Here is a 17,672-nt window from a genome sequence, read left to right on the forward strand (position 1 = left end):
AGATAACAGGATTTTTGTGTGTGTGCAAAACTCTGAAATATTTTTTCTACATATAATAATTCACAACATTTGAATGCTAGGAGAAAATTGTGCAAGATTTTCATTCATCTATTATTCTTCTCAACAGGCTTTCATGACTATTGAGAAACCTGTTTTGCTTTTTATTTTTTGGACTGGGTACAAATGACAAATGTTCTTTTCATTCCTAAATTACACAGTATTGGATATTAGGAGCAGTACATTTTAACTTATTTATAAATGTCCTGGAGTTAAGGATGAGGTGACTAAATATGCTAATGACATTAAATTATGTAAGACAGTGAGAACAAAAACAGATTGCAAAGAGCAATAAAAAGATCTCACCAAATGGAGGGGATGTACATTGGAATGACAAATAAGATTTCTCCATAACTAAAAGTAAAATAATGCTCATTGGGGCAAAATAAATTAAATTGAGAACCCCCAGCTTCACACAAATAGCAGTGGGATCTGAACTGGCTGAAACTGAGCTGGGATTGTGCTAGGTAGTGCTAGGGATGGAAATAATATTCAAAAATATTCCAAAAACAAAACAAAAAATGGTTGAAATACTTGTTTTTTTAGTGTTGAGAAAACCGATAAGAAGAATCTTGGACAAACGGAAATCTTTACAGTTTTTGTGGGGTTTTGGGCTATGTGGCTGTGTTCTGGAAGGGTTTATTCCTGACATTTCATCAGCCTCTGTGGCTGGCATCTTCAGAGAATGCTGGCATGGAAGGGAGTGGGATATATATATATATATATATATATATATATATATACATACATACTGTGTGACTCTTGGTTGAGAGGAAGTGATTTGCATGTTAATCTGTATGTTGAGCTGTAAAAGCCTTTGACTCCACACTGAAAATCTTTACAGTTTGGGAATTATTTAGCACAAAATTTGCACATGGTTGTTTAGTGCAGAAAATAGCATTTACAGTGCAGAAAATAATATTTCTATCCAGGAATATAATTTCATGTGCAGAAAATGTTGTTTTCTGCACAGGAAATGCTGTAATTGGGGATTTATTCTGCACAATATTCGCACATGTTTGGATTTGCATAGAAAACATTGTTTTCTGTTTTGGAAGCTTTTTCTGCAAAGGAAGTACTATTCCTGCATAGTGGTATTATTTTCAGAGCAGGAAATGCTATTTCCTGCACAGAAAATGCTATTTCCTGCACAGAAAATGCTATTTCATGCACAAAAAATGCTGTTTCAGCACAAACCAATCATGTACAATTTTTGCACAGAATATGCTTGAATTGCAACTAGGCTTTGAAAATTGCATAGTTTTTGAAGACTTTCTTGCAGCAGGAAGAAAATTGTTAAAATTACTCACTGCTTCTTTCAAGGAGAAGGTTAGTGGAATATTACTTCCATATCTCAGTTGACCCAGCTTGGCCCTACACAAATAGGAGCTTTGGAAAACTGCAAATTCCATGTTGGCCATAATTAGAAAATGAATGGAAAATAAAACTGCCAATACCATCTTGCTCCTATTCAAATCTATAGTGTGACTGCACTTGAATACCGTATACAGTTGTGGGTCTCATTCATACTATACAATGATAGCACTGCTTTTCCACTTAACTGCCATGGTTCCATGGAATCCTGGGAATGAATGTGTATACACACACACACGTATGTATTTTGTGAGGCACTCAAGGAGCTCTCTGTCTGAGAATTTTAAATCCCCCTTCCTAAACTGAAAACCCCAGGGTTCCTTTGGCTGTTGTCATGGCAGTTAAAGTGGAATATAGTACTATAATTGTGTAGTGTGAATGGGCCCATGATAACCACAAGTAACAAAAGTATACTATGGTATGGAGCTGGAAAAGGTTCAGAAGAGGGCAACCAAGACAATCAGGTTACAGTGCTGGAGGCTGTTTAGGTTAGAGATGGGTGAGTAGGGAGAGACCTGAAAGGGAAGTGTAAAATTATGCCTCATGTTTAGGAGGCAGATAATCCCATAAATTCTAAAATCAGGGTAATCTGATGAAACTGAAAGGTAGGAGTTTCAAGACAGAAAAAGAGAAGTCCTTCTTCTCACAGTACAGAGCTAAACTGTGGAATTTAGTGCCACATGATATAATGGTTGTTGTCAACTTGGGCCCTATACAGACCAGCTTGAAAGGCTGGCCTGTGGGTGGAGTCAGGGTGCAGTGTCCTGACGACACATGCCCTGATTCTGCTCCCAGGTCACCATGATGCTGCGTGCCACTCCAGATGGTATGCAGTATCATGGCACACCTCTGGTGCTGTGTCCAGATGACACAGTGTTGAAGGGGCACCATACAGCCACGCTGCAGTGGCTATGATACCTTTTTGTGGCTCCTTTTTGCACCCTCCAAAGGCTGGATCAGGGCTGTGGAATGAGGTTGCCACGAGCCTGATCCAGCCAGGAAAGCCCCTCATTAACTGATTTATTGAAGCATACTGCTTCTTGTATTTAAAACAATACATACAGTCTACATCTTGACTAGTATCAACTTGATAGCTCCACTTTCTGTGAATTTGTCCAGATCCTTTTAAAACTATCCAAGGGGCTGTACAGATTGCTCATAAGGGGTGATGGGACGCCGCACTAGGCTAAGTGATCAGAAGGGGTGACACCAAAATGATTTCCATATGTGAGAAGGCAGTTGCTCTGTCCTGGCCAGCAGGCAGGAAGTTTGGCTAGCTGGCAAGGCTCTTCTCCATGCCTTGTGTTTCTCTGTCCTGTAGCTTAGCCTGGGACATCCCCCCCCCCGCCATTCATCTTTAGCTACCCTGCCACTTACTCTGCTTTTGCTGTCTCCTTAAACCCCAGTATAAAGGCCACCTCTAGGAAAGTTAGAAGGTAGTAGAGAGGAAGACCACATGCCAGATGGATATACTCAATCAGGAAGATCAAGAGTCTGAATTTGCAAGACCTGAGCAGAGCAGGGGGTCTTAGAGAGGTTTCATACACAGGGTCACCATGAGTTGGGTTCAACTCAAGGCAGTTAACAACAACAACAAACTTTTCTATCCCCTCTTACTCGCCAGACTTGGCATGTGAGGTAAGGTCATGGAGCAATGCCTCTAAGTGGCTATTGCTTCTGGCATTGTGGTGGTGGCCAAGCAGCAAAAGCTGGAGAGTTGAAGGGTGAGGAAAAGAGAAGTACAACATTTGTACCTTGAAAGGCTTTTTGCTCTTTCTGCTCAAGGTAGTAACCAGAGTAGGAGTTCCCATCTGCCTAAGGAGGCTGCTCGAGTTGAAGGTGTAAGAGGCAAAACACTTGCCCTCTGCCTCCCTGTTTCCCTCACTTTCCTCTCTTTTCCCTCTCCCACCCACCTGCTTGCCAAGGTGCTTGGCCTGCAAAACTATGCATGTACCTTCCTCTTCTCAGTCAAAAGCCTTGGATGCCATGTCCCACGTCCTCTATATCCACCTTCATATGTTGCCTCATGGACAGATAGACCCAGGGTCAGTGTCAGTCTCTCTCCTCCTTCCTCCTAGTATTCACGTTAGATTTTTTAGCCTTCTGAAACTTTGCCTCATTGCTACTGTTTTTAAAAACATAAGGAGAGCTACAGGATAGCAGCAAATAGACTGAAGCGAGGAACGTTGGAAGAAGAGGATTTGTGGATTTCATTTTTTCCTTCTGGGAGAAAGGTGACATAAAAATGAAATAAATACAATGAATAAATTAAAGCCCCACTTACCTTTTCTAGTTCTCTCTCAGTAGTATCAACCTCTAGGTAACACTCCTGATGAGGTTTCAATTGGCATTAAAAAATGTTTTGTGCATTTCCTATATTGATCAATACCCTTGCTGATATAAGGACTGCCATGTTAATTTTCTATACTTCTGCTGTAAGGTAACTCAGGGGCCAGCATGCTTTCATCAAGACAATGGACCTTTTCTGAGCTATATGGCAAGCCATTTTGTATGCAGAGAGGAAGAGCTGTCATGAACCTGTTGTTGTTTTGAACCATAGGTTTTTCTGATTTATGGCAACCATATGTCGACTCTATTATGCAGTTTTCTTGGCAAGATTTGTTGAGAGATGGTTTGCCACTGCCTTCCTCTGAAGCTGAGAGAGTGTGACCAGCCCAGGGTCACCCATTGGGTTTATATGGCTGAGTGAGGATTTGAACCCTGATCTACCAGAGTCTTAGGAGTTTATTCAATGTACTTTTCAGCCTGATCCAGGCACACGATGGGATCAGGCTGGAATGGGGGAATATGGGTTTTATTGCACACAAAATTGCTGCTGTACCGCTGCCCGACCATCACCTGTCCCTCAGCCGTGCTTTGCCAGCTGATTTTGTGGTACGAAAAGCTTCCGTGGTAGCAAAATCTCTGGGAGAAGCATGGCTAGGGGACAGATAATGGTAGGGCAGAAGTGCAGCAGCAATTTTGTGTGTGATAAAACTCGTTTCCCCCTGTTCCAGACTGATCCCGTCACATGCCTGGATCAGGTTGAAAAGCGCATGTGATAAACTCCTTAGTCCAACACTCAAACTCATACACCATGCAGTATTTCCACTAATGGCTCTCCATTAATCTCTGCATGCCAGAAAACAACACTTAAATAAATAATAAAATAAATAATAAAATTTTTATTTCTATACCGCTCCTTCCAAAGATCAGGGCGGTTCACAACAAGATAAAATACAAATGAACAACATACATTAACAAAAAATACACACAGCAAAAATAAAATACATAACTAAAAGCCCCGTTAGCCGATCCTCTTGCCCTTAAAGAGGGATGGAGGTCTGGTTGGACTTTATTCGGGGAATGCCGACTGAAATAGAAAGGTTTTCAAGTCCTTTCTAAATTGGGCCAGGGAGGTGGCCGAGTGGAGCTCTGTGGGCAGTGTGTTCCAAAGGGCCGGGGCGGCGATGGAAAAAGTCCTCCTCATAGTGGAGGTGAGCCTAGCCCCCGGTACCCTAAGTAATTGCTGCCCTGAGGGTGCGGGGCGGAATATACGGGGAGAGGCGGTCCTTCAGGTATCCCGGGCCCAAGCCATTTAGGGCTTTATAGGTAATCACCAACGCCTTATATTGTGCCCGGAAGCGAATGGGCAGCCAATGGAGGTCTTTTAACACCGGTGTTATATGGCTGGCCCTGGAAGTACCAGTGACCAGCCTGGCTGCCATATTCTGCACCATTTGTAGCTTCCGGGTTTGATATAAGGGTTGCCCCATGTAGAGTACGTTGCAGAAGTCCAGTCTCGAGGTTACCAGGGCGTGTACCACTGTTTCAAGGTCCCTCTGGGTCAGGTATGGGCGCAGCTGGCGAATAAGCCGAAGCTGATAGCAGGTGTTCTTGACCGTCGCATTCACCTGAGCAGTCAGGTGAAGCGACGAGTCAAGAAGCACCCCCAGACTGCGCACGGAGTCCTTCACAGGGAGCGTGACCCCGTTCAGGACAGGTGGAACCACCGCCATTCCTGGACCAGGGGAACCTATCACAAGTACCTCCGTTTTCTCTGGATTCAGCTTGAGTCGGTTTTCCCTCATCCAGCCCATTACTGACTCCAGACAGGCCACGAGAGGAGAGACGCCATCCTCAGTCACTGCATCAGTCGGAGACATAGAGAAAATTATTTGGGTGTCATCAGCGTACTGATAACCCCGCGCCCCATGTCTCCGGATGATCTCTCCCAGCGGTTTCATGTAAATGTTAAATAGCATGGGAGACAGAATGGCTCCTTGAGGGACCCCAGTTTTAAGGGCCCGCTCATCGGAGCACACGTCTCCCAGCTGCACCATCTGGGACCTCCCAGAGAGGTAGGACCGGAACCACTGGAGCACAGTGCCCCCGATTCCCACCTCTGCCAGGCGCCCCAGAAGGATACCATGGTCTATGGTATCGAAAGCCGCTGAGATGTCCAAGAGCACCAGCAGGGACACGCTTCCCCTGTCGATGCCCAGACGGAGATCATCGACCAAGGCGACCATGGCCGTCTCAACCCCGTAACCCGCCCGAAAGCCAGTTTGAAATGGGTCCAGATAATCCGTTTCATCCAAGACCGACTGAAGCTGGATTGCAACCGCCCTCTCGATCACCTTCCCCAAAAATGGCAGCAGCGAGACTGGCCGATAATTATTATGTACCAGGGGGTCGAGGGAGGGCTTTTTTAATAAAGGTTTAACAATGGCCAATTTTAAATCAGATGGAAATTGCCCTTCCCTCAAAGATGTATTAATGATCCGGCATAACAATGAAGTTACTGCCGGTCCCCCCTGGGCCGCTAGCCACGAGGGGCAGGGATCGAGAGAGCAGGTTGTCTTCCGAACGCTTCCGAGGATCTTGTCCACATCATCGGTAGTTACCAACTCAAACCGATCCAGTTTAATGGAGTCCATGGAGGCCCTGGACGCCTCTACCCTAGGTTCTGCTATAATGTCGGTGTTAAGACCTTTGCTTATCCGAGAGGTTTTATCCGCGAAGAAGTTATTAAATTGGTCACAGCAGGCTTTAGAAGGTTCAAGGATCTGGTTCAGGGCAGGAGGGAGCTGAGTTAGCTCCCTGACCACCCTGAACAACTCTGCTGGACGCGACTCCGCGGACGCAATACGAGCACCATAGAACGAGTTCTTTGCTGCTCGTATCGCCTCTCCGTAGTCCTCTAACAGTTGGTCTAGGAGAGCCTTGTCGTCTAAGCAAAGGTGTTTCCGCCAACGGTACTCTAGCCGTCGCAGTTCCCGCTTCCTTGCCCGGAGATCTTCCGTATACCAGGGCTTGCACTTGGAAGCAGGTCTGAGAGGGCGCTTGGGAGCGATACTGTGTATAGCCCTAGAGAGACCGGTATTCCAGATACCAGTCAGGGCATCAACAGAGTCGCCGTCACTACCAACCATGTGTCCCTCTAGAGCTTCCTGGAACCTTTTGGGTTCCATCAGCCTTCGAGGGTGGACCATCCTAATAGGTCCGCCACCCCCGGGGGGATCTGGGTAGAGACCTTGATTGTAGCCTCTACCAGGAAATGATCCGTCCATGGCAGGGGGGAAATATTAGTTATTTCCGCCCACGGATTATCCACATCCGAACAGAAGACCAAATCAAGCGTATTACCCGCTCAATGCGTAGGACCCAAAATCAGCTGGGACAGGCCCATGGCCGCCATGGTATCCATGAATTCGCGAGCCGCACTGGGTGGAACATAGCTGGCCGTGAGGGAGATGTTGAAGTCACCCAGGACAAGTAGCCTGGGCGTCTCCAGCATCAGTTCAGCGACCAGCTGTGTCAGCTCGTTAAGGGAGTCCATTAGCGCACGGGGTGGCCGATACACCAACAGAATCCCTAGACTGTCCCTCGCTTTTAGGGTCAGGTAAATACACTCGATGTAGGACGTCTGTCGGATGTGGTTCCTGGTGAGGGACACGGTGTTCCTATGTATCAAGGCCACACCCCCCCGCCCACCTAACCTGGGCTGGTCCTTCACCGAGAACCCAGCAGGCAGGGCCTGAGCCCACACAGCATCCCCTTCAGGCCCAAGCCAGGTCTCGGTAATGCAAGCCAGATCACAATTTTGGTCCTCCAACAGGTCGTGGAGGATGTGGGACTTGTTAATTGATCTGGCATTGGACAGGAGCAGCGACAGGGTTTGTGGCACGGTTGGAGTGACCCTCAGGTCCCTTAGGTTGGGAGGGGGACAGGAAGCAGAGATAGATATTACGCGTCGATCTCGCCTTCCCCTGGAACGCAAGTCCCTTCTCCCACCGCCATACCTCCCCCTGCCCCACACTACCTCAATAGGAGCTCCGCTCGTGACAATGTTATCCCCTTCCTCCCCAGCCCATGCATCCCCCACATCCATAACCTCCCCCCACCCGTCCCGAGCAATTGAGAGAGCAGAGGTTAGCCACCTCAGGCATCCTCTGCTCTAAGGCTAACCCACAACCTCCCTACACCCGATAAAAACTGCGCGACTGCGCAGCTGCGCAGCTGGGCGGTGGTAGCGCTGCGGAGTTCCGCAGCGGTCCCCTTTGCAGTCCGTGGGCGGCACTCCCGGGGCGGTGCGCAGTTGCGCACCTCCGACACCCCGGGAGGAGGCCGCCTGGCAGAAACGCGGCTCTGGCAGCGGTGTCCGGCGAGGAGGCGGAGGGGGCGTGGCAGGAAGGTCCGGACGCCCGGCTTTATGCTCACCGCTCTCACCTGGTGAGCCTCCTCCTTGCCTTCCCCCCAGATGTCCCTTAAAGAGCCCTTCCCCAGCTGCCGCAAAACGCCAAGGCCAGCCAAAAAGAAAACAGAGTCCCGCAAACTTAGTTTGTTGTGAAGTTTTTAAAGGGTTTGTATTGTGTGAGTCACCTTGGCTCCCTTTCTGGGAGAAAGACAGCATAAAAATGAAAAATATATATAAATAAACAAATAAATAATAAAATTAAATCGACATCTTTACATGTTCTTTTCACTGAATCTACAATCCCAGTTTTAAAAAGCAAGCTGGCAGGCAGGCAGGCTGCAGGCACCATGGCTCACTACATCTGACTGGATGTTTCAACTTCTTTTCATATCCCTTGGCTTTGTTTTAGAGAACTACCAAGGTCATTGTAGTTTATTTTTAAAAATAATTTGACAAAGCTTTGCCCAAGATACAAAGAAGGCATCTGGTTATATGCACCTTCTTCACCCTGCTGCAAACCACAACAAAGTTTTTAGTAATGGCCTAGAGAAAAATTGAGGCTGTCTGAAGAAATACTGTGTGGATAGTGACCCCAGAATTGTTTTTTAAGATGAGGAGGCTCAACATTGACAGGGAGGTTGTTATTAATTTTACCTACCTCCAATTACATTGGTGGGTCTCAGACAGTGGGACGGGACATCCAGAGGGGCACAAGAGTTGCTCAAGCGGTGTGCGAGACTTGGAGGCCCTGATCTCTCCTCCTCTTTGCAAACATTTTTATGTGTAAAATTTACACATGTGTTAAGTATTGAATTTACTTAAATAAAACTATTTAATTTAAACAATACTATGTCATTATACAATGTTAAAATATGAAAATACATGAATGTGTGAATGAAAATATATGTATTAAACAAACAAAATATTTGTATTTATATACTAAGTTGCATGGGGGGCATGGCATCTGCATATAGATGTAAAGGGAGCACAAGGGTAAAAAGTTTGAGAACCACTGTCATTTATTATATTTCAAAATATGAAGACTTTTATGCTTGCATAAAGTGTACACAGACATTCTCGTCCATGCGTTCAGTGTAGCTGACTCCCAAGTAAGGTTGTATGAGATAGATTGCAGGCAACTTTTATTATTCTTGAGAAGGATCAACAGCAATTACTGTCTTACCATTTCTTATAGCTTAATAATTCAGTACATTTCTGGCACAATGACTTTCTGAGCTAGACCAGGAGCTGAGGGAGAAGATTAGCCAAAGACAGCTGCCATTTCTGCACTGTTTTGGAGAAAACCGTCATTGCTCTTGTAGCTACAGTTTTATGAGTTGCTGTGCTATTGCTTTTAGGCTGGAAACAGAAACATGTTTCACTAGGTGATGACTTGTGATTTTGAAAAAGCTCTAGAAATATGGAAAGTGTCTTCCAAGGTCTTTTCATATGGATGGAATAGGCTCAGTGCCATCTCATCATTTAGTTACCATCTCATTCGGTTTTCTGAGTACATGCATGATCTAAACTTCATCCTGGTGTGACTCAGTGTGTGATCCTATCTAGATGTGTGGCCTAAGACCTACACATATTGTAGTAAGTAAAAATGGTCTGAGAGAATTCAAGCTAAATGAAGATTTCAATTATTTATTTTTTTTACCCTTGGTTTCAGCTTGGAAAAGAACAAAGAGACAGAGAAACCAAAAAGGTGCCATTGGAACAATGTTCATTGAACAGATGGAGGACTCTTTGTAAAATCTAACCCAGAAATGGGGAACATTTGGCCTTCCAGATGTTTTGGATCAGTTCCTAGAAGCTATAGTCTGTGTAGCCAATGGTAAAAGATTATGGGAATTGTTGTCCAGAACAACTGGAGGGCTGTAGGTTTTCCACCCCTGGATCTGGGCTAACAATACGGGTTCCTGCTGAGGACAGCTAAGATGCATGTAAAATTGTTTTAGCTGCTCCTTATAGACAGTGGTAGGAATAAGCTGTCAGCATAAGTGTGGTGTAGGCAATGGGGGAAGTAGAAAAAGGGCTGCAGACACAATCACTGTGAAGAAAATATAGCACTACTGAGTGACTCTGGAAACAGTGCAAGTGCCGGTGTGTTGAACCAACATGAGTCCAGACACTGAGAAAGAACATTCTACCTTAGGTGTACCTTCGTAGTCTCTTGTTTTATTCTCCCTTTCTTTACTTCTGTAATCCAGAGAGAGACACATGTACCTGATAAACGTTTAGACCTGGTTTTTCGGGATGGTATTAAATATACTTTATTTTTTATCTTTAATCCAGGGATACAGAGTACAAAGGACTACAACTTTCACTGGATCAGGTTTTGGCCACAAAGCCATCATTTCCATATGCAAACACAACTCCAAGTATAACTGACAATAGAAAAGGAAGCAAATCACGCCTTGCAAGCACAAAGTCAAAATCTAGGACATCGCCATATCCACAGGTAGGATGATTGCTTCCACCTCTTATTTATCCTTGTATTTTTTTTATAAAATATTTGAAATACACATATTAACGCCAGACCGTCTAGGATAGGATGGCTTAATAATTTAGAGCAGAATGGTTTGAGAATGAACAAAGGACTATTCCACCCCACGAGAGCACTTTCTATAAAAGTTTAACATGCATAACATGCTTAACATTAAAAGAAAAACATGCATATCTTTCCCCTTTGGTGAGATATGTATGTTCCAGCTGTATTCTGTGTTAATATAACCACATTTAGTTTTTCTTTGTAGGTACCGGAGCTTCCCTTATTTCAATGATGGGCAATTGCCAGGGGATAGAGGTCTTGAAAGGCCACCCTAAACCATTGAACCTGAGTCCCCATAACCACAACATTTTAAAATCAGTATGTTCCCTGTACCTCCTGGGGGTCATGAGGGGCAGGTTTGCCAGATTTATGACTCTCTGTGGGCTGCTTTAAGATTAGCCAAAGCCTTTTAAAAAACAAGAAGACAACCAAAGTCATCTTAGGGGATATGGGGATGGCAATTTCGGGGAAGAGGTCCTTTCAAAATGCTCTTAGGATCGCATGTGGCCCATGAATTGCATTTTCCCCACCCTTCCTTAGACTAAGGTGGGAAAAGTGTGGCTTTTCAGATGTTGTTAGACTACAAATCCCATAATCACCCATCTTTGCTCTGCTGGCTAACGACTGTGGGAGCTACAGTCCTGTCTCATTTGGAAAGCACAAACACAAGCATTTTCTTGTGAACAGCCCCTCGCTCCATTAGGAAACTTATAGATGTCAAAAACTTCTCATAAGTGCCTCAAATAAATGCAAATGTAAAAAAAGCCCCAAGGATTAAAACTGAACATTTCTGATGTCTTAGTTGAATTAAAATGCCATTAGAAATAGTAGAGGTCACCCTCCCGCAGGTATTTGAGGACACGGCTCCCAGATCCACGAGTTAGGAGGGGCAGCTTACATCCTAGTGAAGGTGTTTTTGAGTCATAGTCATTCTGAATCTCCCCAAATATTTTATTTTGAAATTATTTTTATTTTATTTTATACTAATTCAACAAACAATAAACACAAATATAAACATCACATTTCCATGAAAATAAAAATACTCCAAAAAATAACAAAACAGCAACAATATTATGATGTCATTTCTCTGTATCCAGTGTGCAGTTCATTGTAGTTTTTCAGTTCCCTTATTTTGAACATCTTGTGTCTTCCCTAGATATCAACTCATTACAGTTATCTGTATCTGCATCAAAAATATCTCATCAAAGATTAGTAATTTGACCTGGTGGTTCTGTTATTTTTTTGTTTGCATTTACATATTGAATAAAGGGGTACCATATTGACATCAATCCTATTTTTTCTTATTGATTTAAAAATAATAAAGAAATAAAGAAAGAAACATTTCCTATGCCATGCTATGCAGAAGTATTAGTAAAAACACTGACATATAATCATCTTGATAATCTGGGGCTGCTATTTCATTATAATGATCACATAGTGAACAGTACTCTTTCAGTAATGGGAACACATAGGATTTGGTTCAAACTTTAAAGTTTCTTTCAATAATTCACTTTTAGCACTCTTGTAGAATTGAGTATAATCCAGTGTTTGGAACTCCATTTGAAATTACAGAACTGAAAACTTATTTATTGAGATAACCACCATTGCCTATGAATGTCAATGGGATATTGTTATATTCCCATGTAATGAACACCAAGGTCCCATTTCTTCTTGGCTCAGAAAGACTGAAACTCCCAGCGTGCCTCACCACAAGCTACTCTGGTTGGGGCTGCTGCATTTGTAGTCCATGAACATCTGGAAAACTGCTCTCAGATGCTCCCACCCATGATCTACAGCTATTTGGCATGCTGTTTCCTTAATTTAGGCACATCCCACGTTGATTAAAAGGACTGTATAGGTAATATATGTAATATACTGGATTTCATACCAGCAGACTTTGCCAACTTTGAAAAGAAAAGGGGGAAATAGCCCTTTTATTCTAAAAGTGGCTTCCAAACTCGTATGGACTCACCACCAGCAGAGGTTATTTTAATGGTCATGCTGTATTACTTTAATCTAAGCCTTTCACCATCTGTTCTGCCTATAACAGTGAATGCAGAAAGAACACACTTTACATTTCAGGGTTACATTAGTAAAAGCAAGATAAAAGTGATTTAAAAGCATGCATATGTTCTCAGTACAATGTAGGCTGCATCTGTGATCACCCTTGTGTCTGGGACACAAATCAAGAGGGAAGCTACAAATGCCTAGTGCTGCAGAAGTTTCTTTCTAGCAAGGGAGACTTGGAAAAGGTCTCTCTTTGCACAGACATCTTGTCAGGCTGCGGGAAAAGCTTGACATATGGTATATTAGTTAAACACCAGACACTACCTAAAGTCAGGTGTTGTGCTCAGTTGGATGTTGAGCGTGGAACCCATACCCTCCAACTGTTCAGATTTTGCAGAAGCAGTCTCAGTTAATCTTCTGTTATCCCACTTTTTCAGCTGTTTTAAAAATGCTCCCATTTCTCTTTCCTCTTCCCACTTCCCCCCTTTGTCCTTGGGGTTATTCAGATGGTGAAAATAATGTGGGTTGAATCTTTGCTGTTCAGATGCATTTTCTATGCATCCAATTAAGTTTTTTTTTTTTGGGGGGGGGGGCTGCCAATAAAACCACTTAACCTGGTATAATCGATATCAGAGTTTTTCTCGGGTTATAAAAAAAGATTTGCATCATTGGCAATGTGAATAACCAATGTGGATAGACCCAGGATAAACTGGGCTAAAACTCTGCATGCCTTGAACATATTTCAAATACATTTGCATTGTTGATGCCATCTTTATTCAAGTGCTGGCACATGCAAGCACCCAAACTTGCATAGATGCATATATATGTGTTTCAATACTGTTACTAACAAACCCAGAATGTGTGAGTGAGATTATTTGCATATTCATGTCTGAATGATTCCCTTGGCTTACAAACTGAGTTCAAACTGCAACTGTAATTTACATTTAGTTAATTCAGCAGAGAAGGAGAGGAGGGGGTGGATTCTTGACCCTCCCAGTAGACTCAGACAAAAGCAAACTGCTGCAACTTCTCCTAGCTTGTGTGTTCTTCCGTATTACTTACTTTTGCTTTTTGAGCACATTCTGAAGTTGCTTGGCCAAATGTGGCCCACTTTTTATCTGTGTTGAAGGGTATGGAAACAAAATATTACAAGTGATAAAAATCCCCTTTAATGTTATTTTTTTAAAAAAGAGGGTGTAACAAAATGATATGCTAAAAGCAATGTACAAAGTTAGAACACATGCCTAAATCCTATTGCCTAGCCTTAACTAGAGTAGAACCATTGAATCAAATGTTAACTTGTCAGTCAAGAATCAGGCAAATTACACTGAATTCAGGGAGTGTATTGTAGTAACATAGGATTCAAGCCAAAGCTACTTTTCTGGTGGGATAAGTAGCTTAGAAAGTTATTTTCCACAGGGACATTAAAAAGGAAATTTGGAGGCATTTTGATGAATTGTCTCCTCCCTGGAATGCTATTCCTTTTTTAAAAAATCTTTTTAAAAAAGAAATTAAATATTAGCAAACATAACAATTAAATATGTAATAAGCCACTATATATATATATATATATATATATATATATATATATAGCACATTGTAATGAGGAAAGGCAACAGATTACTTCTTAAATAGTGTAATGATAAATGGGAATAAATTACTTTTTTAAAATGGCTTTCTAGGTTGTGACAGGAAGGGTGTTGATATCAAAGTCCTTTATGGGGGTGTGTGGATTTCTGTGCTGCTGTTAAATGTTACCCAGCAGGGAATGTGCTGGTGCTTAGTCGCTTAATGAAGTTACAGCCCAACAGATACTTAAGTGTCATGCTTAAGTTCTATTGCAATCGGCAGCCTAAGCTTTGTCAGCCTCGCTTCTTAACCTAAGTGTTATACAGCTTTGTAACTTGTAAGCCGATACATTCTGTTGAATCACTCCTTGTTGTTAGAGGCTAAGAGTATAAGCTTTGGAGCTCTTTCAACAAGAAGGGGGAAAAAGAAAGCCAGACACTCATAAAATGTATCAACTTTCCCATTTTGTCTTGATATTTATATAAAGCTTTAGGTAAAGAGAGATGCCATGAAAGACTTTGCCTCGTGTTGGCTGCAGTCCAGCAACCACTTAGAAGGAAACCCATGTGACAAGCTCTCTTATTGCATGGGGAATTTTTGTAGCCACCCCAGCCAGGGCGAGCTTTCAAGAACCCAGGATTATTAATCAGAACCTAATCTCAGACAGGGTTTATCTTGGTATCAACTTTGGTTGATACGCCAACTGCGGCCCTACCTCAACCGAAAGGACCTTGAAGCTGTAGTACATGCTCTGGTAATCTCTCATCTTGATTTCTGCAATGCGCACTACATGGGGCTACCCTTGTATCAAGTTCGGAAGCTCCAATTAATGCAAAATGCAGCAGCCAGGTTGGTCACCTGATTCTCGAGATTTGACCACGTAACACCTATTCTGAAAGATCTACACTGGCTTCCAGTTAGCTTCTGGGCACAATACAAGGTGTTGGTTATTACCTTTAAAGCCTTACATGGCTTGGGCCCGAGTTACTTATGGGAACGCATCTCCCTATACAATCCGCCTCGCACTCTTAGAACAAATGGGAAGAAATTTTTAGAGGTACCAGCATCAAAATATGCTTCTACTTCCCAAAAAGCATTTAGTATAGCTTCCCCCAGACTATGGAATGGACTCCCAGAGGAGATCCGCCTTGCTACATCCCTGGAAACTTTCAGGAAGGCGGTTAAGACAGAGCTTTTTCGAAGTGCATACCCACTTGATCTTATATGAATTAAAGACTGTTTCTGTATGGAATGAGAGCATCTGACTCCATGATTGTTGATTTTATGTTTTTAACTGTGGTTTTAATGTGTGGTAATAATATTGTAATGTTTTAATTGTATTTTTTTTAACTCTGCTGTGATCCCTCCTCAATCCAATTGGGAGAGGTGGGAAGATATAAATAAACTATTATTATTATTATTATTATTATTATTATTCTACCTGCTTTTAATGTCAGGGATTATCCTTGAATAATTTCAGATACAATGGACATTTGTGAGCATGCTCAGCACCCCTCAATATGAAATAACAATCAAATCCACACATCTGAGACTAGTGGCAATGGTCATAATCCTGTTGGGGCAGTACATCAGCATAACTACACTACTAAAACTGGTGGAGGCAGGAGGAAAAGCCCAGAAGCCCTGTGGCTATGAAGGAAAGATGGCACTGGAGAAAGAGGCTGCTGAAAGCCTTCCCTTGCCACCACTACACAACCCTGGAAGATTTGCAACTACTAGTATTGTGACAGATGTTGCAGCCATATCACCCTCACATCCATCCAACTACTAGTATTGTGCACCCACAGAATTCTGCCCACAGCTTCTGGGTCCCAGGGCTGTGATTTAAGAGGAAGAGCTGAATCCTACCACTATTCCTATCAGAAATGAGGTTTAGGGATGTAGATTTCTCGGGCCTGAATGAGTAATCTCATAGTACTCAGCCTGGACTTCAATGAACTGTGTTTAGGCATGATAGGGGTGTCTGGGTTCAGAAAGAAATTGTGGCATGCAGCATCAGCCTATAAGTTTGCCAGGAAGCCTCCAACCTAGCCTGAACCCAGTGTAAATATTTGAAGCCTGTACTTTTGCCCTTATCTAATTAATAGGATAGTACCTCCCAAGTCTTGAAAAGTTAATTTTATATTTAATAGTTACATTTACAGCCCCCATCCAATGTAAAATAACTATGTACATACTATTTTTTTTGTAAAAGGTTACTAACAGATCAGTCTTAACTCAAAGATACACCAATTGTTGGGGACTAGGATTGGGCTCAAGTCTCTTCTGCTAACAGAAATCCCTTCTGCTGGAAGAACCCTCGACTGAGGTTTGCTAAGAGAACAGTTTCCTTGGTAAGATCTGCTGGGAGAAGGAGTAGGGAGAGGCAAATATGGCAGAACTTCATACATGATGAATAATGAATGGTTAACTGAAATAGCTACTATATGACAGTTGCTTCAGAATAGGAAAAACAATTGTCAAATCTCACTAAGTTGAAAGGTGTTTGAGATCCAACACTGGATTTCCAGAAGTGGCAGGAGTTTTGGACCAAGCATTCATCTGTCTAGTGCATGTTAAGAGGAGCAGGGGGAAGATAAAGAGAGATGTTCAGCAGTGGGGACAATAAGGTTCTCTCCCTCAGTTGCAAATATGAAAGTGGAGGGAGATTCAGAAGTGACAGAAATGCCCACTCCCAAATTTTGTTAGATTTTCCTGAGGAGGATCTGGGAAGTGTTCTACTTCTAGAAGTGGTAAAGAAAAACTAACCAAGTTCCTCCAATGAAAAAACAAACAGGACTTTAAGAAAGAGATTTAAGGTAATGTGATTATCTGGCTAAAAATCCTGGAATCTGGGGGTCTGCAAGAGAGAGATTTCAATTTAAAGCGAGCTAGGCAAACCTATCTAGTGGCTTCAGCACTCTTTCAGAAAAGACCACTAGAAGTAAAAACAATAATAACAATTTTTCCCCTTAAGAATCAGAACTCTTCTTTCAGGAAGCAAGAAAAAGTCCCCCCCCAGACGAAAGTTAGCTTTGGGACTTTATTTTGTTTTATTTTAATTTTTTTGTGGGCAGGTGCGGGGGAGTATGGAGAAAAAATTGTTAAGCTTTGCTCAGACTCCTTCACACTTGCACTGGTTCTGGATCTTGTCTCATTTTCCTAACTAGTCTCATTTAGGAGAGAATATGGCCATATTTAATTAATAAAAGAGTAGATTGAGTTCATTACGATGCCCCAAAGGCAGGGGTAGGCAACTGCAACAGGTCCAAGGGCTACTTTTATGTGGTGAATCCACTCAGTTCTTTAGTTGGAATGTTAAGGACCTATTCAGGATATTGTTCCCTGCCCCTACACTAAGTTCATCATCCTAAATTTCAGACTAAAAGCCAGAAAGGAGTATCCAGAAGC

The 17,672-nt window shown here is 42.8% G+C and overlaps 1 protein-coding gene across 1 annotated transcript in view; it reads left to right on the plus strand.

Moving 5' to 3' along the window:
• SIM1 (SIM bHLH transcription factor 1) overlaps positions 1-17,672 on the plus strand; it is a 100,508-nt gene that overhangs the window by 72,783 nt on the left and 10,053 nt on the right. The window contains exon 9 of the mRNA XM_089528527.1: positions 10,430-10,595. Coding sequence (XP_089384653.1) covers positions 10,430-10,595 — 166 coding nt within the window. The remainder of the gene's footprint in view (positions 1-10,429; positions 10,596-17,672) is intronic.

The sequence above is a fragment of the Sceloporus occidentalis genome, unplaced genomic scaffold (genome assembly GCF_023333645.1).
Source record: "Sceloporus occidentalis isolate IW3139 unplaced genomic scaffold, rSceOcc1.0.p SCAF_6, whole genome shotgun sequence".
NCBI lineage: Eukaryota > Metazoa > Chordata > Lepidosauria > Squamata > Phrynosomatidae > Sceloporus > Sceloporus occidentalis.